This window comes from Melanostigma gelatinosum (assembly GCF_949748355.1).
Source record: "Melanostigma gelatinosum genome assembly, chromosome: 8".
NCBI lineage: Eukaryota > Metazoa > Chordata > Actinopteri > Perciformes > Zoarcidae > Melanostigma > Melanostigma gelatinosum.
In genome coordinates, this window is record NC_136641.1 from 488,619 (window position 1) to 515,442 (window position 26,824).

The following is a 26,824-nucleotide window of genomic DNA, read 5'->3' on the forward strand; positions in this document are numbered from 1 at the left end:
TAATTTCCGGACTATAGAGCGCACCTATATATCGGCATGCTAATTTTTAAAAGAAAAAATAAATTGCACATAAATAAGCCGCACGTGTATATAAGCCGCAGGTGTCCCCGTTGAACGGCAAGATGCTTTTAACGGTACTGAAGTTGTCTTCTTCTCTGAACATCATAACATGGCCGACTCGCTAGCTTCTAAGCTAATTTTAACATTACCGCCAATGGGGAAATGCTAACCGCGATTAGCATGAGCGAACATAATATATCTTCGTACATCTTTTCATGCTTCATACAGACATACTTACAGACTAAGGTCTCTCAAGGCTACCAAATGGAAGAAGTAAAACAAAGCAGCGTGTCTTCTCATTCGAATCTAAAAGCAACGAGGCAATAACTGTTGTTGTCGTAACTCGTAGCTCTGAATAGCATTTACGGCTAACTGGCTTGGCCGCTTAATAAGGCTGATGACGCCACTGGTCACGGCACTCGCTAATCGCTCCAATAACAGCTGATTCCTCCACAGAAATGCTGACTTTTACTGCTGCTAGCTGTTGTGCTAGCAGCAATGCTTGAAATTAGTTGTCCATGTTGAAATGAATTACTGGCCGCCCTGTCTGTTTGTTTTTTTCCGGGTACGGGTCACGTGATAGTGAGTGTGACGAATCAGGGACGGAGACGTCATGGCTGGTAATGACCAATCCAGTAGCGAGCACAGGTGTGGGCTCATGTTTTCTAACACACATCCGTATCCGACTTTGGCGGCGCAAAGCTAGTTAGCCTTTGAAAATCCATCAATTAGCCGCATCGTTGTAAAAGCCGCAGTCTCAAAGCGTGTGGAAAAAAAGTAGCGGCTTATATGCCGGAATTTACGGTATATGGAATTCAGCCTCTGCACTTCCCATCCCTAGCCACAGATCATACATCAGCCCTCCAGTTATTGTCATTATATTGAAATCAGCTACAACCCGGTGAACATGATTTTGGTGAGATGTCATCTCGACCTTCAGGATTTGTTAAAAATGTTTGCATTTATTTCCTTTATGTACAACTGACTGTTTAAATAATGTATACCCACTTTATAATGCTTTTTAATGACTATTTCTACATCATACAGGTCCTACATTGAACCAGTGATTGTAATTCGGTTGAAACTAATCCGTTCTGACCTGGATCCCTGGTTATGCAGCCTGTCAGCTTTATCAAACAGGAGTAATACATCTCTCAGAAAGGGGCAGCATGTGGTGTGCAGTCAAGTGGAGTATGTGGTTTCATTTCCAGGCCTGAGTTTTTGCTGAAACTCTGTGTTGGAGTTTCTGACAAGAGGAAGTGAAAGGCAGTCACTCCTGCGTCTCCGGCATACAATAGCCTTATATGCGTCTCATGCGTGCAATGGCCTTATACCGTGATGCGCGAAGATCCACTTGAACAATACCACGCGAGAGGTAGCTTTAGAGATAACATAAAGAACAATTTGCATGAATGAGATAATGCTATTAGACAAATTACATGACGTGCCACAATGCCAGAAACAACATCAACATGACGCATGACTTATGCATGACTTACGTACACATTTTTAAGGCTTTAAAGAGCTTGAGTTACCCTTTGTGTCTAGCAAACCACTGGCCTTGACAGAATCCCCCAAAACCCACGGATGGCCTGCATCTGTGTCGACGTTTTAGTGAATCAGCGAAACTCACCAGCTTGTTACACCATTCAAGTGATCGCACAGCGACCTGACAAGCAGGTCAGCGAGGCACCCATCATCAAGGTAGATTGTGCATCTTAGGACAAGGAAGATGCCATGTCCAACGAGCAGGAGAGGAAAAGCGCATCCCTAGGGGATGAGCCTGAATAGAGCTAATTATACTTTATGTATAAATGTCCAAGTATGTTTTTGCCACTTAACCGTCCCCGTCAGGAGTCACAATAGCGTAGCTGTGGCAGATTACTGGCTGCAGAGCCCCTTGTCCTGGAGCTCTGAGGAATAACAGCCCTACTCCAGTGTTGCTCTTCTGCGCACATGAACTCATCTCTGCCAGTGCTGCCCGTTTAAAGATTTGGTATTTTACTTCCGCTGACCATGCCCCACACTTCATTAGGCAAGCATTCTCGTTACATTACTGACTGTCACACTTCACCATTGGTAGCCATTCCTTACTTTGTTATCATAAATACCTTTAAATCCCATCCTGCCTTGTGTCCTTCCGTATTTGTCATAGCTTGGGGGCCGGGTTACGACATTACACCTGGCATTCTCCAAAACACAGAATGTGGACATTTTAAATCAGCCTTAACCAACATGGACAGACTCTTAAAAGTTCATTCCTCCCATGCAGTTTAACCCAGTGTGTTTCATATGTCCAGAGACCATTATGATTATTCCAAGCAGCCAGGTAAGCCACTAAGCAAAATCTTTTGAGCAAACGCACCCACTCAATCCAAAATAATAGCAGCAAAGCTATGAGCTACGAGGCCAATAATCAGAATCCTATCGCATGATTTCACTACCCAACTATGATGTAACAAGAGGAATAGAGCTGAACCAAATGGTTTAATAACAACAAATAATGTTGCTGCACACAATCCTCTTTAAGATACGATGTAATGCCATACTTCCATTTCCATCGCTTCACCCTGATTGCACTGAATTTAAAGATGCATGACGATACAGTTGCATTCATTTACTAAAATTAGGTACTTTATCTTTTTAAGATGAAAGTTCTTAAAAGTATCTGTTATGTAATTTACTCTATGAATGCATCCCTTACTTTACATGACATATTCCTTCAACTTCTTGATTTAATAATCAGCTGTTGACTACGAACCAACGTTGATACAAATGTTAGGCTACTTCAGTTTATATGGGACTAAATCATCCCGCACGTTAGACCGACCGTGATGTTCCGGACCTTTGCATGAGGAACCTCTCTCAAACTGGACTTGTTGAAGTTCATTTGAACACCCTTCTCTATGCATTGTCATTCTCTGAAACACCAGAGGCGTACCAACAACATGGGCTGTGAAGAATAACAGAGGCGTGTTACTCATAGAACGTTGGCATAGCTGACACAAGCCATGAACCTACCTCCACAATGCCGAGGAGGGATTGTAGTCATCTGTAACCTCATATTCATAAACTACTTTATCGCCTTAGCCAAGCCCTGTTAGGAAAAAGTAAAGTATTAAATGTATCATAAAGAAACAAAGGTTAAATATCCTGTAAACTATTGGATTTGGCTGCCAAACATTTACTCAAAATGAAAACCCTGCTGTTCTGAAGCATCTCAAACGAACTGGCCCATCTCCTATAATCCCCAGACATGTCAATGGTGTTCTATCAGTTCACTATTTGTGATATACAATTGATCATGAGCACAGCCCATGCCAGATTGAATTCGGAGGTGCATGACCAAACCGTGACCACTTGCGGGCCTACCCGCATCACGCGCCTGCCGTGATTACTTGCCACGAGTACTCGGGCTGTAACGGTTCACAAAATTCACGATTCGGTTCGGTACGATACAGTGGAGCCACGGTTCGGTACGTTTCGGTACGTTTACAATACAGTAGAAAACTATAAATGCCACAGAAACGTACTTGATTTTAAAATATATTTATTCATTAAAACTAACATAGTTATTCTTTGACTTTGAACAATGATGGAACTATACCTGGGTGACTCATCTTCTGGGGTGTCTTCTTAGCAACACATAAGCATAAAAAACAAAAACTGCTCCTTAATGTTATGTAGTATTGTTACTTACATCTTCTCCATCAACATCTTAGTATGAACAATGATGGAACTAAACCTGAGTGAACGTGGCTCTTCATCTCCCATTCAGTGGTCAGGTGATGTGTGTTACAGTCAGGTCGTGTGTTACAGTCAGGTGATGTGTGTTACAGTCAGGTGATGTGTGTTACAGTCAGGTGATGTGCGTTACAGTCAGGTAGCTTTGTGTAACCCTCGACGTCCAGGCATACTGCAGCGAGCTAGCTTCATGTAGCCGCTACACTGTCTCACAGCGCAAAAGTGCCCGACTGGAGTAGAACGTTTTTCTTTGGTGGTGGGCGTGTCAGAGAGCATGCTGTCCGTTACATCATGTGGGTTGCCAGTTTGAGAACAGTGGCTCCACCGAAAACATAATATTTCCCACAATTTAAGCTTCTGCATTTTCCAAATGCACGAGTATTATTGTTGGAATGCTGTTAAGCATTCCAACTATTGTTATCCTGTTTCTTTATTGTTGGAATGCTGTTAAGCATTCCAACAATGACTGTGACTGTGACTGTGACTTTTTATATTTCTAACCTTTAAACTTTTTGAATTATTAAGCTTTTTATATTTTCAATAGGATCTCTATGGAGAATATTTTCAAATGGCTTCAGGCACACAGGTGTTCGCGATTGAGCCAATTAGTGATGTTTATAAACACAGACTCACAGACACACACGCACATACACTCCTCTCCCTCTCTCTCTGAGTCATTCAGGTCTTAGGGATCTTCAGAGGTCTTTCCCCTTCCTCCACCCCCCCCCCCCACACACACACACGCCATTTAAAAAATAAAAGCCCCACAGAATGAATCCTAACTGAAATGCTTGTGATGAGCCTGTCATTTAATAACCGGTTTGTGTTTATCTAACAGAAACCATTCAACTCTCAAAATGTGCAGCTCTTTCACACAACAGCGGCAGGCTTGAAATTGAATCTGAAAAAATGCCAATTTGGACGATTCCAAGTGAACTACCTGGGGTTAGGGAAGATGGAATGCAACCGAGGAAACACGACCTGCAACATCAGCCTGGCCGGGGGACATTGTGAGACTGTGCCAGGATGGAAAGACCATTGCCAGACACACTATGGAGCAGAATATGAAACCCACGTGCAAGAAGTAACCTGGGTGAAGGATAAAGACAAGAAATGGAGACGGTCAGGGCCTCTAACCAGCAGCTGTACCAACTTAATCCTGGGCCATCGCATGAAAGACAGAGTAAATGTGAACGGCCAGATCATTCCCCCAGTAACCGACCCTACAGTCTTTCTAGCTGAGGGCCACGCCTTCAGGAAAAGCCTCTGCGAGGGTAAAGAAGACAAAGGATTTGAATGGGTAGGGGCTAACCGCCTCTATGGGAACGGAACATGCTACGAGCCAGAAGAACACTGGCTGAGTTGCGGGAGCGGCCGACGAGAACACGAGTGCAGTTGGATCGAACTAACAGGTGCCTCCATGGTCGGGACCGCAACCATCGTAGTGGAAGAATTGGCAGGGAAGATTGGAGAAGGATTCACGGTCATAAAGGGCTGGATGGGGAGTTTGTTCTCCTGGCTTTGGCCTTATTTGTTGATGATAGTTGGAATTGTGATCGTGGGCCTAATAATCTGTGCCGCCATTAAGGGCGGGGTAGCAGCCACTGTTGCCTCGTGCTTTAAGGGGAAGTTGAAGGACAAAGGAGAAGTAAAGAAGGGACTCCTCCCACGGAGAAGGGAGGAGTCCACCCACCTATAAAGGGTGAACCACTGGAGCGCCATAGCCATTGCAGACCCGGAACCTCAACCAAGAGCCTCATACTGAAATAAGAACGAATAATCCTAAAAAGCCAAGATGACCAACGCCACCAACACCACAACCACTGAACCTCCAGACATGACCACCTTCGGAGTGAGTATAACTGAAGCATTCCAGAACTCCTCCGACGCAGCACGCATCTGCAGGCCAGTGATTCGATTAACCAAACTGGACTTTTGGGTCCTTGAGATCATATGGTTCTTCTACTGTTGCATGGGCAAATGGTCCATAGATCAGCCGCTAAGAATACTAGCCCTAGCTGTAGGGTGTCTGAAAACAGGAATTGAAAACATCTATCGAGGATCGCTGTGGCTTACCCTGTCCTGGTTCGCTACTTACCTCCTGGGGAGAGTCCACATCGACTCCACTCGCTTCGGTCTAGTAAAGGCCGGAATGGTGATCATCTGGATGGGAATCAACATCGCTGCAGTTTTCTACAAACCCCTGAAGATGGTCTCGGCAATCGTCGAGGCCATGATGGCGTTTGCGGCCCTGGCGTATCTCGTGGTCATGACCATGGCGATAAAAGAAAGAGGAAGAGCGCGTTGGCTCCACAAGATCGGCGCCATTGCTCTTTGGGGCATAGGTTGGGGCATAACTGTCGCCATCTACTGGGCGGGTTCTGAATCATCGATCGGGATAGCAGCTTGGCTCATGATGTATGAGCCTCTGTTTCCAAGAAGGGATGGGCCTACAAGCCCAGGCCTAACACCTCCTCCAATGGTGTTGGCGTCTCCATGGCTGCATTCTCTGGCTGAAAGGCGCTCTACAAAGCGCTCCAATACTGAGAGGGGGCCTTAAAAAGAATGAAAATAAGACCACCCCGCCAGCGGCCTCTTCTGCAAGGGATGTACCCCTTATATACCAGGTGCTAACTGCTGCTTAGTTATGTTTATTTCGGCTCATAATGATTTGTAGTGTCATGAATTTGCTCCACTTCCACTCCTGGAACAGGCGCTTTCATGCTAATTAAATGAGAGTGATGCTCCGGAGCTCCAGACGTGTGTCAGACCCATGATTTCGTCAGACAGCACTTGGGTGACCATCAAAGGGAAAGACCACAGTGACCTACTAATAGGATCCATCTACCGTAGTGGAAGCCCATCGACTGCCATCCCACGTGACGACGATCTTCATGCAACTTTATAGTGGGCAGCTTCAACTCCCCACACACACAAACTTCTAGTCGGCTACTTTAACCACCCAGACGTGGTATGGTCCCCTACACCCGAACTCCCGGAAAACACAAGTCCAAGTGGCCCTGCCACAAAGTTCATCGAGTGTACCAGGGACTGTTATTACCATCAGCATGTCACTCAGCCTACCAGATATCGGGCCGGCCAAACACCCATTAGAGATGACTTGATCTTTACCAACGAAGGCGAAATTGTTGAGCAACTATCCATTATGGCACCCATAGGAGCAAGTGACCATGTGGGAATCTCATTCAAACTAGTCTTTGGAACCAGCTCCTCTACATCGTTAAAGCCTACTTACAACTATAACAAAGGTGACTATGCAGCTATGAAGACTATGCTTGACATCAACTGGGAAGACAGGCTAATGGGGAAAAGCATCCAGGAAATTGCCAACATACTGGAACAAACCATCCATGATGCCATGGTGAAGTGTATCCCCCTGAAGGCGAACCACCTGGACACGACAAGGAAGAAAAAACCACTGTGGTTGAACAAACAGGCTCTACAAAAGGTAAAGAGAAAATACCACACCTGGATACGATACCTAAATACCAAAGACGGCCAGGACTTCCATCACAGCATGGAACGAGGCGACTCATGCGGCAAGAAAGGCTAGACGGGACTTTGAGCACAAGCTGGCAAAAGACTCACGCACCAACAGCAAAGCCTTCTGGAACTATATAAACAGCCGGAGAACAATGAGACCAAATATCACGGATCTGAAGAACAAGGATGGAACCTACAACAGCGACTACATGAGCAAAGCCAATATTCTAAATGACCAATACTCAGGTATTTTCGCCAGAGAGGATACCACCACCATGCCAACATTCACAGCAAAGCTGCTGACCTCAGACTTGCGGATTTTGATTACAGAGGACAGGATACTCAAAAAGCTCAGATCCATCAGAACAGACAAATCCCCAGGGCTTGACCAGATCCACAACCGATTACTCAAGGAAATGGCTGATATCCTTGTTTCACCATTGTGTAGCCTGTTCAACACAAGCCTAGCCAGCAGCGAGGTACCCGTACAGTGGAAAACGGCAACAGTAACCCCCATCTTCAAAAAAGGCGACAAGTCTGACCCAGCAAACTACAGGCCCGTCTCACTTACGTCAGTAGTGTGTAAACTCATGGAAAGACTGATTGCTGAGACATCAGGGAGCACCTGAAATCGAACAACCTTCTATGTAAGCAACAGCACTGCTTCACGTCCGGCAGATCAACAGTTACTAATCTACTGGAAGCAATCGACATCTGTACTGAAGCCCTTAGTCACAAGCTTCCAGTCGATATTCTCTTCCTAGACTACGCTAAGGCCTTTGATACGGTTCCACATGAGAGACTCCTCCTTCAACTTTCAACCTTTGGCATCCAAGACAACATACTTCAATGGATCCGTAACTTTCTTACTCAAGAGGGCCAAAGATGCCCTGGAACAAGTTCAGAGACGCGCAACTATACTAGTGCACGGCCTCTCCAACTTCTCATACCCAGAAAGACTTGCTAGTCTCAACTTGCAAACGCTGGAATTTCGACGCAAACGAGCCGACATGGTCCAAACTTTTAAAATACTGACAGGAATCGACAGCGTACAGTCTGACAGAAGTTGTGAAGTATGTGGCAATAGTATGTTCAAAAAATCCCTCAGCACCAATACAAGAGGTCACGATCTGAAACTACAGGTAAAACACCAGCCTGGTCCACGGAAACCTTTTTTCTCAAGTAGAACACCACCAGTATGGAACAGCCTGAGTCAAGTAACAGTTAGTGCCTCCTCACTCAACGCATTTAAGACCAGCCTAGGGAGAGAATGGCAACACCATCAAAGCCAACACCAACACATATTTTCCTACTTATTCACCGTCCAGTCTCACGTTCTGCATTGACATATGTTGGGATCTAAAGGAGCGTGTTTGGGTTATCAGCATTTAAGAAACTGAATTCTTGACATCAATAGAATTATTGATGTATGTAACAATTATTAATGATTATTAATAAAAACGGGGCACCACCCTGCGAACAGGGACCAATAACCAAACGATAAAACTAAGTCTCATAATTAGTAGTCACTCATAATGTCAATAGTCTGCGTATGACTATACATTCAGTGACAGTGAAGGTTTTAAGTTCGAGCACCGGCTACTACATACAGTCTTATCAAATACATATGCACAAGTAATCACAGACGACTGCTCCTGAAAGTATAACAGAGTTTATTAAATCAAAATAATAAATGATCAAATCAATTAATATTGCAACCAACAAACGTTATCATACAATTTTATATGCCTAAACTAAAGAATGAATAAAATGGATGAGGGTGTATGTCTGTGTGTGTATGTGTATGTGTGTGTGTGGGTCTGTGGGTGAACAGGAAGGAGAGTCTTACAGCTTCAGCTAGAGACTACAAAGATGGCGGCGTCGAGTGACGCGGGCCAAAAGGGGAGGGGCCGTAAGAACTACAGCTAAAAACTACAAAGATGGCGGAGTCGAGTGACTCGGACAAAATGGCAGTTAGGCTGCTGTATGTAATCACGTGTGCCGATGCAGCACGTGTGTTGTGAGGCGATCGTTTCAACGAGGCCGATGTGTCTTCATGCGTCCAGGACGAAGGTCCGGGCGAAGAGCGGTTGCGTGCTCCCTAACTCAACCGAGGTCGATTGGAAAAGCAATGAGGTGTGAAACTGCAGACAGTTTTATAGAACAGTGGTTGAACCACAGGGGTCCTGGGCCTCTGTTGGCCTTCGGCCAATGAGATGACTTCAGGACCCATAGTTTTGGGGGGGGGGGGGAATTCACACCCGAGTGTAAAATTCCTTTGCTCTCCTCAAACTACAAATCAGGATGAAACCTTTGCTTGAAGGCCTGATTCTCTTTGTCCACAGCACATATTTAAGCCATATGATCAGAGCCCAACACATATCTAACAAACCTTGAGACTCAACTATTTACGGATGAGGATCAAGCCATCACCTTGGTTTAGGGTCTCAATACTCTTAAAGGGTATCTAATGACCTTTACTAAAGATAAATTACGAAAGATAAATTTCCTCATTTGTCGGGAAATGATGAGGAGTGGAAAACAAGGTCTCCGTTTAAACAGCGAGGAGCCTGAACTGTCCCGTGGCGCTGATTTACCATGGCGGCTGGTGGCACCGATGTTAACAACATAATATAAGCTGCATCGTTTACCAGAGATTGAAGACCAGTATCGATGGAGTGGATGGAACTACCCGGTGGAAATGACGGCGTTGTCTGCATTGGAGGCCAGGAGTGCTGGTGGAGAGAGTACGGGATGCCGCCTGCGGAGCTCGGATGAGCCCGGCGAAGGATCGACTGATCGCGAGTAACTGTTCGACTTACTAGGATACCACCGCCAACTACTAGCTGAGCCAAGAGGGCTTCTTGCGTCTCAGGGGAGCTGCTGGGCGAGTGCTCCTGCGCCGGCCACCAGGCGGGCTGAATACCGGCTCCGGCTAAACATCGATGTTGAGACCCGACTCTTCCTGAAATGATCAACGTCGGAATCCGTCATTGTCTCAGTTACCCACAACTAGTTGTTGTTGTTTAAAAGGTAAGGGAAAAAGTATCGCTTCGCATCTCCTTAGCTGAAATGACAACTGACAGCAGCAGAGAGGAGAACACTATTTAAAGTTTGACAGCAACGATATGATTGGCTTGAGGAACCGGTGTGGAGAATCTGGTTGGTTACTTAAAAGTGCACGCCCCCAATCAGCTGATAGAGTAATTACGAGGAGAGGAAAGACAGAGATTACTGGTGAGTGTATTCCTGTCTGAACTTGCGCTTGAGCTACATTTCATAATATTCTTATAATGATAATTATATTATATGTTCTTTACTTAAGGTCATTGGTTTCTCTTGATGTGAAAGGACCTGACCCCCCACTCCTGGTTAACACAGTGTTGTTGTTGTGTTGTATCAGGACATGTTGAAGAACACTCCAAAGATCCACACCGACCGGCTGCCGCTGCAGCTGGCTCTCACTACGCTGGAGACTCTGGCCGAGAAGCTCAACGAACAGAAGCGTCTGGCTGATCAGGAGGCTGAGATCCAGCAGTTAGCACACAGTGTGGGGGACCGCAACCTCAGCAAGGTGACGCACCATGCATGATAACACACATGTATGAGGTATTGATTTAACCTATGGGTTGGCCTCTTATGGACTGAAATTGTTATCATATTTTGATTCATAAAATAAACTATACTATCCAGCATCTCCTCTTGGTATCAGAGAGTGGATGGAATGGCCTACATTAAATGGGAGCGTCAATCTGTCTAATAGATATGACAGTATTGTAGGGGCTTGGGACAGCCCCCAAAGACGATCTGCAAGCTTCATCGGCTGAGCTGGTTTATGGACAGCCACTGCGGGTCCCGGGGGAGTTTATCCCCAAAGTCACAGACCCTTGGTCTGCAACCCAGCAGCGGGCAACACTCCTGGAAGAAGCCAGGCTGTTCAAACCAGTGCCCACGTCGCAGCACGGCCTTCCACAGGCATACGTCCCGTCCAGCCTCAGGTCAGCGGAGTATGTGTTCGTTCGCCAGGACAGCCACCGTGGACCCTTTCAACCCCCCTACGTCGGGCCGTTTCGGGTGCTGGAGACCGGAGACAAAACCTGCAAGGTCGACATGGGCGGCAAGCCCGACTCCGTGTCTCTGGGGCCGGAGGCAGGACCACCGTTGAAGGCCCCCTCCGGGTCTTGTCATGCTGAGGTGGGAGGGCCCGAGGCCGCCCCCGCCGTGGGGGTTCAGCCACCCGTACCGGTTGGTACAGGTCCAGATGTGCTGGTTTAAGGCGGTCAACCGACACGTATTCCGTATCAGATGTTTAGAAGTGTGGTTGTATGAGGTTCTTCTCCATACTCAGTGTTACTACAGGAGATGGAGTTTGGAGAACCAGCACAGGAGTGAAGTCATGTACTGCTATGATGTATTTCAGACACCTAAACAGTCAGTATGGGTTTAAGTGTAGCTATGTTTAGAATATGTTCTGTCATGGAACTGAAGTAAAAGTGAAACTCATCTCTACAGTATTAGTCAACGGAGTCTTTTGGCTTTGAAGAGATCATAGATCAGTTCCCAGACAGAGGGCGCTGTCTGACGCTAAGACAAATATTCTAAAATAGCGTACATTTAAACTGATATCAATCTCTTTAGGTGTCTAGAATAGGTGTGCTGCTACCCCTGTCCACAGCACTGCATTGCTTTGCTCTTGTGTCCTGTCTGTTTCCCCTATGTAGGGGTGTGCCCACTGCATCCACTGTAGGTAATACACCGACTATGGATCAGTACCTCATACAACAAAACACAAACTATCCCCTCTAATTTGAATCTTTCTTAATTCAGTTGATTTATTTTGGCCATGTGACGGTGCCAGACGATAGGTGAGTGAAGGTCCTCAATAATCAGCCTCTGGGGACCATGAATATCCAAACTGAATATCATATTGATGTGACTGGTAATCATTGAGATACCTGGTACTGGACCAAAAACTTTTTTACATCCAAACTAATCCACGTCCAGACAGCTTCATTCATCCGCTAGCCTTTGTCTTGATGTTATCTGTCATTTTGAAGATCAGGGAGTACGGGTTGTACATTCAGCTTTTATTCCAAGCAGGCCTCAGAGAAGATCATGTACTGGTTCATATACTGACTGGAGCTGAGAGTGGAGGTAAGGGTCTACTTTTCAGTGAACTGCTTTGTGCTTCCAGCTGCTGAACTCGGAGCAGCGGCAGTGGATTCAGTGTGAACTGCTCACTGAAATAGTTTATGGTGATAAAGGTCAAGTTGTCAAGTCGAAGGAGCGGAAGGTCTTCCTCCTCAACGACACCCTGATCTGTGCCACTGTTAACCTGAAGTAAGTACCTCCTCCTGTAGACCCTGAGGCTGCTGCATTAGCTCCACTATCTGCTGGAATCTCTCTTACATTTGATTTTTCACATGTTTATTTCTTTGGTAATTAAAATATGAATGTAGGAATGAGACATGGCTGTTTTTGGAGCAGTTAGCAATCAATCTTCATGCGTGAGAAGAGTTTCTAGAAGAACAACCTCTAATTGCAGTGAGTCTGTTCTCAAGGAGTTACCAGGTTTCAGCTCTGTAGATGCTGAACAGAACTCAGCTGATGTCATGGGAGACGGGGTGCTGTGATTTGGACTGATGAGACAGCTCCTGCACGGAGTAGCTGCCACATGTGTGTGCCATGACCACATTTAGAACATGTTTGTCCACCAGGGGTCCCCCTGACATCAGCAGCCTGGTTCCTGTTGGTCCTAAGTACACGGTGAAGTGGTGTGGCCCCTTGCTGCAGACTCAGGTGGTGGAGGTGGGACAGGACAGTCACCAGAGAAGGGACAGTGTCAACACAGCTAGACGCCACAGCTCCACCTCCAGCACCACTGGTACATCCACAGCTCCACACACTGACTTAATGCAGATCGTATATACTGTATATCTATACTCGTATATGTATACTCATATATATATATATATATATATATATATGTATATATATATATATATATATATATATATATATATATGTATATATATATATATATATGTATATATATATATATATATATATATATATATATATGTATATATATATATATATGTATATATATATATATATATATATGTATATATATATATATATATATATATATATATATATATATATATATATATGTATATATATATATATATATGTATATATATATATATATATATATGTATATATATATACACACAGTATATTGTATATGGATGTTTTGTGACCGAATTAGATGACTTATTTATAGACTTAAACAGGGTTTAATTTACCCATTCATGAATTGATACATTTAAAAATGTGCATAATACATGGTTAGTTGGCCTGAAGAGATCTTTAACAGGCATCTTTAAAATGGAATCACAAAACGTTTTCCTGTTTGATGTACTGATGTCTGCCTATCATTGTCCAGCTCACACCTCAGTAGGCTCCCATCTTCCCATTTCGTCCTGCTTGACAGATAATCTTATCTGATGGAAGTCTACAGACTCAAATATTGGTATTGCATTGATAAAGTGAGCACTAGTCAATGAGTGCAGGGTTATGTGCTTCTGTTAGTGCCTGAAAAATAAAGTATTGTCTTTTACTTCAACAAATAATCACTGTTGCCATTGACATAGTTTTCGGTTGATTAAATGATCTCATCACTGACTGATGGTGTCAGTAGAGACGTGTGCTGATCACACAATCAACCATCTTAACTCTGGCTCTCCACAGTCTTGTACCATGTTATCCTCTTCATCCCATCACACATTTCTGTTGTAACAAGGGTGCTAATGTGGCAGTAATCATTAAGTTGAGGTGTTGGGCCTCCCTGTGCTGCAGGTAAAGTGTTCCTGGGTCCTCCCAAACTGTACCAGGAGCTGGAGGAGCTGCAGCATGACCTGGCTGTAGTGGAGGAGGTCTCACTGCTGGTGGGCACGCTCCACGGAACCTACCAGGTACCAACGCGTATTGCTCTCAACTAATCAGTGCACATCTAAAACACATCTGTTTTCTATAGACTTCTATTTTATAACTTTATATCTTGTGCTTATTCTATTTCTCTCTTTCCTTCCTGCTGTGAAGCATTTGTAACTTAAGTGTAGTGATGTATAAATGAAATACATCATTAATTAATTATAGTGATGTCACTGTGTTTCCAGAAATGTACAATGTACAACTATGTCATAACGGGTAGAAATGATGGCCCGCACTACCAAATCAGAGCCAAGTTGTATGAAAGTAGAATCTAAAAGCTGATTTCTTCCTCCTTTCTCAGAAGAAGTTAATAAAGTAGAAGACTATCTAACTGCTCCATCCTTTCCTTCCCAGAATCTAAACACCATCGTGTCTCAGGACTGGTGTCTGGCTCTGCAGAGGCTCCTCCGTCTGAAGGAGGAGGAGATCCAGATTGCCAACAAGTGTCGCCTGCGTCTGTCCATACCAGGCAAACCTGACAAGTGAGTGTGAGGAGGTTGATAAGGAACAGGCTCAGAGCAGGGACAGGGCGGCTCAGCTGTAGTTAGGTTCAGGTGCAGGTGTGTTAACTTGGATTGCAAAGTATTTTGCATATTCATGTGCTTTCATGTCCACTACACATTTTGGTCCCAGGTCTGGTTGTCCAGTGAGCATCATTGTTGTCTTCAACACTCCCAGCCCCCTCAGTAAGATCTCCTGGGTCAACCGGCTTCACCTTGCCAAGATAGCTCACAGTAAGTGTGTGTGTGTAGGTGTGTGTGTGTGTGTGTGTGTGTGTGTGTGTGTGTGTGTGTGGAACCGCAAACGTGGACTTAGAGAACTCACAGGCTTTGACATGACAGATTCTCACAGTAGTGTTGAGATAACCTCCAATGTTGTTGATGTTGTTGCAGTATAGCCAGTCGGCCACCTCATTCATACAGCACAGCTCGTTGATTATGTTCTATATATGCTGTATATATTCATAACCATATCAAAGTGATGCTGATATCTGTTCATGTTATGTTCAAATAATGAAATAAAAGCAATACGTATCACTATCTGATTCTCAATGATCAATGTCTTGTAACAACTCTTTTATCACAACGTTTGATTGACACCTTTGACTTTTTAACTAAATTAACTTCTGATAATCACGCTGCAAATAGTACAGGTTGGACATTAGGTCTGGTGAAGCAGAGCACTCTGGAATATTTGTAAAGTGTGTGTGTGTGTGTGTGGTCTGTGTGTGTTGTCTTGTGTGTCTGTGTTGTCTGTTCAGGACAGGAAAACTCTCCAGGGTGGGAATGTGCTGAAGAAGACCTGAAGAGAAAAGCTCCATTTAGTTGTCCACTGTTAACCTGCCACCTTCCTGTCCTCTCCTCCAGAACACACTCACTGAAGGTGAGAGCTGCTGTTGGGTATTGATACTAATATCCAAAGAGAATGATAAACATGTATAAAGAGACCTGGTTGTGTTTCTAGCCCACTGATGAGCAGCCACATATTCTGGTTGTGTCTCATAACCAAACACATGGCTGTGTAGAACTGATGTTTACATCACATAGAGGAGGCTGCAGCATTTCAACATAGAAAGGAAAACAAACATTAGAAGATGATGAAATTAAGACCGTCACAAATCTTGACAATCCTCTTCCAAGATGTACTTCTTTCTGGCTCCTCATTGTCTGTGTTGTGTCTGCGGATCCTTCCCCAGGCTGGTTGTCTATAGGCTGTGTGATGCTGTGGCTGGTTGTCTATAGGCTGTGTGATGCTGTGGCTGGTTGTCTATAGGCTGTGTGATGCTGTGGCTGGTTGTCTATAGGCTGTGTGATGCTGTGGGTGGTTGTCTATAGGCTGTGTGATGCTGTGGGTGGTTGTCTATAGGCTGTGTGATGCTGTGGGTGGTTGTCTATAGGCTGTGTGATGCTGTGGGAGGTTGTCTATAGGCTGTGTGATGCTGTGGGAGGTTGTCTATAGGCTGTGTGAGGTTGTATATAGGCTGTGTGAGGTTGTCTATAGGCTGTGTGATGCTGTGGGTGGTTGTCTATAGGCTGTGTGATGCTGTAGCTGGTTGTCTATAGGCTGTGTGATGCTGTAGCTGGTTGTCTATAGGCTGTGTGATGCTGTGGCTGGTTGTCTATAGGCTGTTTGATTCTGTAGCTGGTTGTCTATAGGCTGTGTGATGCTGTGGGTGGTTGTCTATAGGCTGTGTGATGCTGTGTGAGGTTGTCTATAGGCTGTGTGATGCTGTAGCTGGTTGTCTATAGGCTGTGTGATGCTGTGGCTGGTTGTCTATATGCTGTGTGATGCTGTGGCTGGTTGTCTATAGGCTGTGTGATGCTGTGGCTGGTTGTCTATAGGCTGTGTGATGCTGTGGGTGGTTGTCTATAGGCTGTGTGATGCTGTGGCTGGTTGTCTATAGGCTGTGTGATGCTGTAGCTGGTTGTCTATAGGCTGTGTGGTGCTGTGGGTGGTTGTGTATAGGCTGTGTGATGCTGTGGGTGGTTGTGTATAGGCTGTGTGATGCTGTGGGTGGTTGTGTATAGGCTGTGTGATGCTGTGGGTGGTTGTCTATAGGCTGTGTGGTGCTGTGGGTGGTTGTGTATAGGCTGTTTGATGCTGTGGGTGGTTGTCTATAGGCTGTGTGATGCTGTGGCTGGTTGTCTATAGGCTGTGTGATGCTGTGGGTGGTTGTCTATAGGCTGTGTGATGCTGTGGGTGGTTGTGTATAGGCTGTTTGATGCTGTGGGTGGTTGTGTATAGGCTGTGTGATGCTGTGGGTGGTTGTCTATAGGCTGTGTGATGCTGTGGCTGGTTGTCTATAGGCTGTGTGGTGCTGTGGGTGGTTGTCTATAGGCTGTGTGATGCTGTGGCTGGTTGTCTATAGGCTGTGTGATGCTGTGGGTGGTTGTGTATAGGCTGTGTGATGCTGTGGGTGGTTGTCTATAGGCTGTGTGATGCTGTGGGTGGTTGTCTATAGGCTGTGTGATGCTGTGTCTGGTTGTCTATAGGCTGTGTGATGCTGTGGGTGGTTGTCTATAGGCTGTGTGATGCTGTGGCTGGTTGTCTATAGGCTGTGTGATGCTGTGGCTGGTTGTCTATAGGCTGTGGCTGGTTGTCTATAGGCTGTGTGATGCTGTGGGTGGTTGTCTATAGGCTGTGGGTGGTTGTCTATAGGCTGTGTGATGCTGTGGGTGGTTGTCTATAGGCTGTGTGATGCTGTGGGTGGTTGTGTATAGGCTGTGTGATGCTGTGGCTGGTTGTCTATAGGCTGTGTGATGCTGTGGGTGGTTGTGTATAGGCTGTGTGATGCTGTGGCTGGTTGTCTATAGGCTGTGTGATGCTGTGGCTGGTTGTCTATAGGCTGTGTGATGCTGTGGCTGGTTGTCTATAGGCTGTGTGATGCTGTGGCTGGTTGTGTATAGGCTGTGTGATGCTGTGGCTGGTTGTCTATAGGCTGTGGGTGGTTGTCTATAGGCTGTGTGATGCTGTGGGTGGTTGTCTATAGGCTGTGTGATGCTGTGGGTGGTTGTCTATAGGCTGTGTGATGCTGTGGGTGGTTGTGTATAGGCTGTGTGATGCTGTGGCTGGTTGTCTATAGGCTGTGGGTGGTTGTCTATAGGCTGTGTGATGCTGTGGGTGGTTGTCTATAGGCTGTGTGATGCTGTGGGTGGTTGTCTATAGGCTGTGTGATGCTGTGGGTGGTTGTGTATAGGCTGTGTGATGCTGTGGCTGGTTGTCTATAGGCTGTGTGATGCTGTGGGTGGTTGTGTATAGGCTGTGTGATGCTGTGGCTGGTTGTCTATAGGCTGTGGGTGGTTGTCTATAGGCTGTGTGATGCTGTGGGTGGTTGTCTATAGGCTGTGTGATGCTGTGGGTGGTTGTGTATAGGCTGTGTGATGCTGTGGCTGGTTGTGTATAGGCTGTGTGATGCTGTGGCTGGTTGTCTATAGGCTGTGGGTGGTTGTCTATAGGCTGTGTGATGCTGTGGGTGGTTGTCTATAGGCTGTGTGATGCTGTGGGTGGTTGTCTATAGGCTGTGTGATGCTGTGGGTGGTTGTGTATAGGCTGTGTGATGCTGTGGCTGGTTGTCTATAGGCTGTGTGATGCTGTGGCTGGTTGTCTATAGGCTGTGGGATGCTGTGGCTGGTTGTCTATGTCTTGATATAGATACAGAAATAACTGAATTGAAGATGTTGATTGTCACTCAAGGCATGAATTTTGTGTAAACAATATGTGAATTTTGCCATTTTCATATATTTCTCCACTGAGGTTGGTCCAGTTGAGCTTGTTAAGATATCGACACATAACTATAGAAAAGAATACATATCGATTTATTATTCTCCTGATTATCACCAACATTTCTTATTTATTATTTAATTATTTATTAATGTGCTCATTTCAGCTTCTACTTATAGTTGTAATATTATTGGTATTTGTATTACTATGAGTTTATTTGTTTCGTTATTAATTAATTCGATTATTTATTTCAGCTGTTAATGTTTGTTTTGGTTCTATAATTTATTAATCAATGACAAAATATATGTATTCATCAGTAAATATTGTTGTTTGTCATTCAGTAGATAACCAACATGTTTAGCATGTATTAATATTCAGTATGCTGCATATTGCTTCCATGGACTTTTATATCTCTCTGGCCTGTTTTCTTAGAAACTGCAGTGATTTCTTTTTATGTTGAAAATTATGACAGATGAAAAGGTTTGCATCTGGTGTCACCTCTTACTGTACAAGTGTGAAGTGCAGGAGTCGGCAGTAAATGAAGCATGTCTCTGTCTGTCTGTGTAGCTGGAGGCAGCTCTTCACAGCCCGTCTCAGTCCAGCCTGCTTGGTTTCTGCGCTGTCAGCACTTCTCTACCACAGGGTTACCTCTGGGTGAGTACAGTGGTAGTGCACCTCAGGTTGTCACCGTTTGAGTAACAGATGCACTGCACTGAGGAAGTGCAGCACAGTATGTCCTAGGGGTGTCACGGATCACAAACCTCACGGTTCGGTTCGGATCACGGTTCAGGAGTCACGGTTCGGATCATTTTTCGGATCAACAAAGAAAAGGGGAGGAGACAAATATAACTTTGCTTTCCATTTATTAATTAAAGAACTTCAAGAACACTTAAAGCAAAGAACTTTGGGCTGTAGTCTTACATGAAAACAAAAATATTGAAGATGTCCAATTTGAAACAAAATGAAATAAATAAATAAAAACAAAACATTCAAGAATACTCAATTCTGATATCCTCATCCTTTCATCAATACTGAAAGAAAGAAACAGCCAGTGAGCTGCTTCCACTGTTTACACTGAACTGAACTGCTCGGCAACAACTTGGGTCTATGTTTACTTCCTGTCAGGTTATGTCATTCAAATACACACTAATGTTACATTACTGTGACATTATTTTCAAAAAGATGAGAATATCTCCATTGTCTGGGGAGAGGGTCCCATAGAGGCGTGGAACAGCTTCACACTGGTGGGTGTGTGAGTGGATTTCGTAGCGTGGCTCAAGCATTTTAACCAGATTTAGAAATCCTTTGTTTTCTACACCGGAGTGTCCCCGTCGCTGACAGACAGGATGGTGGCTCTTCAAATGACGCCGCGGCTTCTGACGTTCCTCCGCTCGCCATGACGTCACCGTTAAATGCTTCTAAGCTGCTCCGTTCACGTGAACACACTACTGCTTTATATCTGTTCACTGACACTCTGCATTGATATTCAGGGACTTGCTACTTGAAAAGGAACAGCAGCAGTAGAACTTTATTACACACTATGATGATTACGCTGTAAAAAAAAAAAGAAAAAAAATACTCGATTGATCCGCGATTCACGAGTGATCCGAACCGTGAGGGGTGATCCGAACCGTGAGGGGTGATCCGAACCGTGAGGGGTGATCCGAACCGTGAGGGGTGATCCGAACCGTGAGGGGTGATCCGAACGGATCACGGATCGATCCGTGATCCGTGACACCACTAGTATGTCCATAAACTACTATTATCCAGTGCATATATAAAGCTGTCCATGTAGACTGATGCTAAACTGCGTTTGTTGTCGTTTCTCTGCTGCCACACTGAGGACAAGACAGCAGCTGATCTCAGATCTGTTGAGGTTACTGTAAAGCTGCATCACGTTTAAAGGCAGTGTTGGGAACGTAGAGGGGCGTGTTTGGGTTATCAGCATTTAAGAAACTGAATTCTTGACATCAATAGAATTATTAATGTAAGTAACAATTATTAATGATTAGTAATAACAACGGGGCACCACCCTGTAAACAGGGACTAATAACCAAACGATAAACTAAGTCTCATAATTAGTGGCCACTCGTAATGTCAATAGTCGGGTGCGACTACACATTCGAAGTGACAGTGACGGTTTATGTTCGTACACGGGCTACTACATCCAGATCTTATTATACAAATATGCACAAGTAATCACAAACGACTGCTCTTTAAAATATAACAGAATTTATTAAATCGAAATAATAAGTGATCAGATCAATTAATATCACAACCAACAACGCTATCATACAATTGTATGTACCTAATATCTAAACAAATGAATAAAATGGGTGATGATGTATGTAATACAAGTATGTGTGTGTGTGTGTGTGTGTGTGGGTCTGTGTGTGAAAAGGAAGGTGGGTCTTAAAGCTATAGCTAAAGACTACAAAGATGGCGGCGTCGAGTGACGCAGACAAACAGGGAGGGGCCTTAAAGAGCTATAGCTAAAACCTACCACCAGATGGCGGAGTCGAGTGACTTAGACCAAATGGCGGAGGGGGGGGGTCAGCTATATGTGGTTGCGTGTGTCGGCGCACACGTGTGTTAGAACAATAGGTGAGAGTTTCACCCACAATCCGGAGCTCTATGTGTGTGCAAGTTACGGAAAACAAGAGGAATAAAAGGGCAGAGAGAGGAATCAGAGTTTCTGTGTGCGATGTCGCGTCGTAGTGAAAATGAGGATCGCCGATCGTATCTCACACAAGTTGCCGTTGTCGCTTCGCGAACTGACGACACTTATGCCCGATAGTCGCGTTTCCACACTTCACTCACAGAATCGATTCGAGGAAATAGAGCAAGAACAAAAATGAAATCAAATAATCCCAAAAGCAAACAGTCAAACAGGAAACGCACAGTACGAAGGGCCTCGGAGCTCCGTCGACGATTGCGCAATCTCTCAGCAAAACGAAAACAATGACTTTAACACGACAAAAACACGGGAATAATAACATATAAATGAATGGCCTGAATTAAATTTAAGTTAATTTAAGCTAAACTACGCCCAGACACCGTAACTCTTACTATGAGATGCTTCGTGGCAACGTTGTAGAGTGCTGTCGATGAATGGTTTTTTCCTCCTCCAGGAGAAAAAAGAAAAGCGTGAGGCTGCTGCTGTTTCAGCGTCGCTGGTGAGCGGCTGCTGTTTCGGCGTCGCTGGTGAGCGGCTGCTGTTTCGGCATCGCTGGTGAGCGGCTGCTGTTTCGGCCCGGCTCGCTGCAGAGAGGAGGGCCTGTGGTTTCCAACGTCTGCTGAGACACGTGTCGGTTCGTATCTCCCGGTAATGGTCGGTGAAGGAAGATTGTTTGGTCTCCCTAGTACCGTAGCGTGTACACGAAGGGGGGGAGCGGCTCGCGGGAGGAAGGATGCTTCTCGCGGGCCAAGGCCTTAAACTCAGAATAGACGTGGTCGATTTCGTCCAGCGAAATGGCACGTGCGTGCTGAGATGAGTGGGGGTTGAGGTCGATCGGGTCCTCTGGTGATTCTTCTTAGAGACCAGACGGAAGTCCAGAGCGAAGAGACCGATTTTGGGCTGCGTTGCCGCTTATAAGTGGGTCTCTGCGCACAGCGGGAGACGGCTTGTCGGCCAATGAAAGGTCCACCTCCGCGGTGGACCGAAGGTGGAGGTGTGGTCATCTCAAGGGGGCAAGGATCAGACCCTAGGTCATTTGTGAGGAGGGGAGGCCCATGTGAGGGACTCAACCAGCCAGGAGGTGGCGCCAGAACCCCAACAGCAGTAAACAGTCTCACCTGTTCTATAATGTTGGCATCAGTTTAGTACAGCTCGCTAGTTTCCTCCCTTTTGTGTTGACAAAGACCAAACATAGTATTTTAAGTATAGCACAAAGCATGCTCTATGTACGTTTTTAATGGGAATTGTTTTTTCTTCACATTTAAACCCTAGTTTGAATGTAGAATAATCAAAGGAAGGAACTGATCATAAAACAGCATTCTTTCAGTGAACGACGTCCATATTCATCAGATATGTGGCTATATAAATATATATTCCTGAGTAACTTCTACACACTTAATTCTCAAATGTATTCTCATATTAACACACCGGCTGGCGTCCTTATATCCCGTCTCACCCATGACCAGTATTCTCTCATATGCTGTTGTACTCATCTTGGATACATGTTATCAAGAGCTTGTATCTACTTTTCTTTAAAGGAATAGTCATGACATTTATTCATGAAGTTTAATTCATTCTTGAAGTGTGTTTGTCTTATTGTCATTTATTTGCTTTTTGTCTCCAATGGAGCTCAGGTTGCAGGTGGAGGAAGCAGCTTCAACCACGGCCAAGTGGAGATCTTCTCACTGAACCGAGCCACTCCTCGCCAAGTCAAGACCGTCCCACTGAGGGCCCCGGCCCTCTGTCTGGAGTATGTGAAGGAGCCGTGTCCCAACACAGAGGAGAGGGAGGCTGAGAAGGCCCAGTCTGCAGCCAAGATAGGAAATATCATCTGTGTTGGCCTGCAGGACGGCAGGTCAGATATTTCCACCAGCTCAGAGCATCAGCCTGTAGACACAAACTTATGACCTTTCATCTGGTCTAGTCAGTCAGCAGTGAACACATTAAATAGACCAAACACAACATGTTCATTAGGCAAGGCAAGTTTATTTAGAGCACATTTCAACAACAAAGTAATTCAAAGTGCTTCACATAAAACCATTAAAAGCATCAACACATGAGGCAACAGAAAGGGAGATTCAAAAACAATTAAGAGCATTCATTGAAACATTAAAAACAGTCATTAAAACAGAAAGCAGTGTAAGAAATAAAATACAGTAGTAAAATGCATCCATCCATTTTCCACCGCTTATCGGGTCGCGGTGGCAGCAGGCCAAGCAGCCTGACCCAGACCTCCCTCTCACCGGCAACATGTTCCAGCTCATTCTGGGGGATCCCGAGGCGTTCCTAGGCCAGCTGGGAGATGTAATCCCTCCAGCGTGTTCTGGGTCTTCCCCGGGGTCTCTTCCCAGTTGGACATGCCTGGAAAACCTCCAGTGTTCTGAATCAGCTGCAGGAGGCATCCTAATTAGATGCTGAATCACCTCAGCTGACTCCTTTCGACGCGAAGGAGTAGCGGCTCGACTCCAAGCTCCCTCCTGATGACCGAGCTCCTTACCCTATCTCTAAGGCTGAGCCCGGCCACCCTACGGAGGAAACTCATTTCAGCCGCTTGTAGCCGCGACATTGTCCTTTCGGTCACGACCCAGAGTTGGTGACCATAGGTGAGGGTAGGAACGTAGACCGAGTGGTAAATTGAGAGCTTTGCCTTCCAGATCAGCTCCCTCTTCACCAAGACGGTCCGGTGCAACTCCTGCTTTACTGCTGCAGCCGCACCGATCCGCCTGTCGATCTCCCGCTCCATCTTACCCTCACTCGTGATACTTGAACTCCTTCGCTTGAGGTAGGCACTCCGTCCCCACCTGGAGGGAGCAATCCACCGGTTTCCGGCAGAGCACCATGGCCTCAGATTTGGAAGTGCTAACTCTCATCCCCGCCGCTTCACAGTCGGCTGCAAACCGCCCCAGTGAATGCTGGAGGTCACGATCCGAAGAGGCTAACAGGACCACATCATCTGCAAACAGCAGAGAGGCAATCCCGAGACCCCCGAACCTGACGTTCTCCGCCCCCAGGCTGCGCCTAGATATCCTGTCCATGAAAGTCATGAACAGGACCGGTGACAAAGGGCAGCCCTGGCGAAGGCCAACACCCACCGGGAACGTGTCTGACTTATTGCAGAGACACGGACACAGCTCCTACTGCAGTCGTACAGAGACCGGATCGCCCGTTGTAACGGGTCCGGCACCCCATACTCCCGCAGCACCCCCCACAAGACCCCCCGAGGGACCCGGTCAAAAGCCTTCTCCAAGTCCACAAAGCATATGTAGACTGGTTGGGCAAACTCCCAGAACCCCTCCAGTAGTCTTGTGAGGGTAAAGAGCTGGTCCACTGTTCCACGGCTGGGACGGAATCCACACTGCTCCTCTTGAATCTGAGGTTTGACAAGCGGTCGGAGCCTCCTTTCCAGCACCCTGGCATAAGCCTTCCCCGGGAGGCTGAGTAGTGTGATACCCCGGTCATTCGAGCACACTCTCCGGCCCCCCTTTTTGAAGATGGGAACCAGCACCCCGGTCTGCCATTCCATGGGCACTGATCCCGACCCCCATGTGACATTGAAGAGGCGTGTCAGCCAGGACAGCTCAACTATGTCCAGCGCTTTCAGCATCTCAGGGCGGATCTCATCCACCCCCGGCGCCTTGCCACCAAGGAACTTTTTAACTACCTCAGCGACCTCTGCCAGGGATATGGGTGAGCCTCCCCCTAGGTCCTCAGGTGCTGCCTCCTCTGCAGAGGACATGTTGGTCGGGTTTAGGAGTTCCTCGCTCTTTCCACCACCTGACGATGTCCCCCATCCGGGTTAGCAGTTCCCTACCCCCCCCCCTGCTGAGAACAGCCTGGGGTAAGCCCTGCTTTCCCTTCCTGAGCCGTCGGATGGTTTGCCAGAACCTCCTTGAGGTCAACCTAAAGTCCTTCTCCATGGCCTCCCCGAACTCCTCCCATGCCCGAGTTTTAGCATTCGCGACCACCGCAGCTGCAGCCCTTCTGGCCTGCCGGTACCTGTCAGCTGCTTCAGGAGACCCCTGGGCCAACCAGGCCTAGAAGGTCTCCTTCTTCAGCTTGACGGCTTCCCTCACCTCCGGTGTCCACCACCGGATTCTCGGGTTGCCGCCACGACAGGCACCGATGACCTTCCAGCGACAGCTCCTTGCGGCCGCGTCCACAATAGAGGCTTTGAACATGGTCCATTCGGATTCTGTGTCCCCAACCTCCCTTGGGATGTGTGAGAAGTTCTTCCGGAGGTGGGAGTTAAAGACCTCCCGGACATGGTCCTCCGGCAGACGTTCCCAGTTCACCCTCACTACACGTTTGGGTTTGCCGGGTCTTTCCAACCGGTTCCCCTGCCATCTGATCCAACTCACCACCAGGTGGTGATCAGTTGACAGCTCTGCTCCTCTCTTCACCCGAGTGTCCAAGACATACGGCCGCAAATCAAATGATACGATTACAAAGTTGATCTCCGGCCTAAGGTGTTCTGGTACCAGGTACACTTATGAGCCACCTTATGTTCGAACATAGTGTTCGTTATGGCCAAACCGTGGCTAGCACAGAAGTCCAATAACGAAGCACCATTCGGGTTCAGATCGGGCAAGCTGTTCCTCCCAATCACCCTCCGCCAGGTTTCTCCGTCATTGCCCACGTGAGCGTTGAAGTCCCCCAGGAGAACTATGGAGTCGGTAGGCGCCGCCCTTTCCAGGACCCCTCTGACCGACTCCAAGAAGGCCAGATACCCCGAACTGCTGTTTGGTGCATAAGCACAAACCACAGTCAGAGCCTTACTCCCCGCAACCCGTAGGCGCCTGGAAGCGACCCTCTCGCTCTCCGGGGAGAACTCCAACACAGTGGCGCTCAGCCGGGGGCTCGTGAGTATCCCCACTCCCGCCCGGCGCCTCTCACCCTGGGCAACTCCGGAAAAGGACAAAGTCCAACCCCTCTCCAGGAGCTTGGTTCCAGAGCCTGTGCTGTGTGTGGAGGTGAGTCCAACTATATCTAGCTGGTATCGCTCCACCTCCTGCACCAGCTCCGGCTCTTTCCCCGCTAGCGAGGTGACGTTCCACGTCCCTAGAGCTAGTCTATGCCGCTGGCGATCGGCATGCCCGGGCCTCCCGCCCGACCCATCGCCCAGTCTGCATAGCACCTGACCCCGATGCATGTCCATGCGGGTGGTGGGTCCACAGGGTGGCTACTCCATGGTGTTTATTTGGTAAACTGCAGTAAAATGCAGAAATGGATTAATATCCTTGAATGTGGTTCAAGTAAAGGCAGCAAACAGTGTTGATTTAAAGGAGCTGAGGGTCTCAGCAAGACCTGCAGCTTTCTGGACTTTGTTCCAGATATGTGGAGCAGAACAACTGAATGCTGCTTCTCCATGTTTAGTTCTGACTCTGGGAACAGGAAGTAGACCACTCCCAGACGACCTAAGGGGTCGGGATGGTTCATAAGGTATCAGCAGATCAGAGATGTATTTTGGCCCTAAACCATTCAGTGCTTTATAAACCAACAGTAGGATTTTAAAGTCAAGTCTTTGTTGGACAGGAAGCCAGTGCAAAGAGCTCAGAACTGGAGTGATGTGATCCACCTCCTGGTCTTCGTGAGGACTCGAGCTGCAGCGTTCTGAATCAGCTG

General features: G+C 46.5%; 1 protein-coding gene across 1 annotated transcript in view; it reads left to right on the forward strand.

Annotated features, from left to right (window-relative positions):
• Positions 1-26,824, forward strand: part of LOC306780889 (rho guanine nucleotide exchange factor 10-like protein) — a 48,100-nt gene that overhangs the window by 8,147 nt on the left and 13,129 nt on the right. Inside the window, exons 9-17 of the mRNA XM_079273407.1 lie at positions 10,712-10,882; positions 12,503-12,648; positions 13,026-13,192; positions 14,170-14,285; positions 14,659-14,786; positions 14,938-15,038; positions 15,566-15,687; positions 19,093-19,179; positions 22,837-23,057. Coding sequence (XP_079129533.1) covers positions 10,712-10,882; positions 12,503-12,648; positions 13,026-13,192; positions 14,170-14,285; positions 14,659-14,786; positions 14,938-15,038; positions 15,566-15,687; positions 19,093-19,179; positions 22,837-23,057 — 1,259 coding nt within the window. The remainder of the gene's footprint in view (positions 1-10,711; positions 10,883-12,502; positions 12,649-13,025; positions 13,193-14,169; positions 14,286-14,658; positions 14,787-14,937; positions 15,039-15,565; positions 15,688-19,092; positions 19,180-22,836; positions 23,058-26,824) is intronic.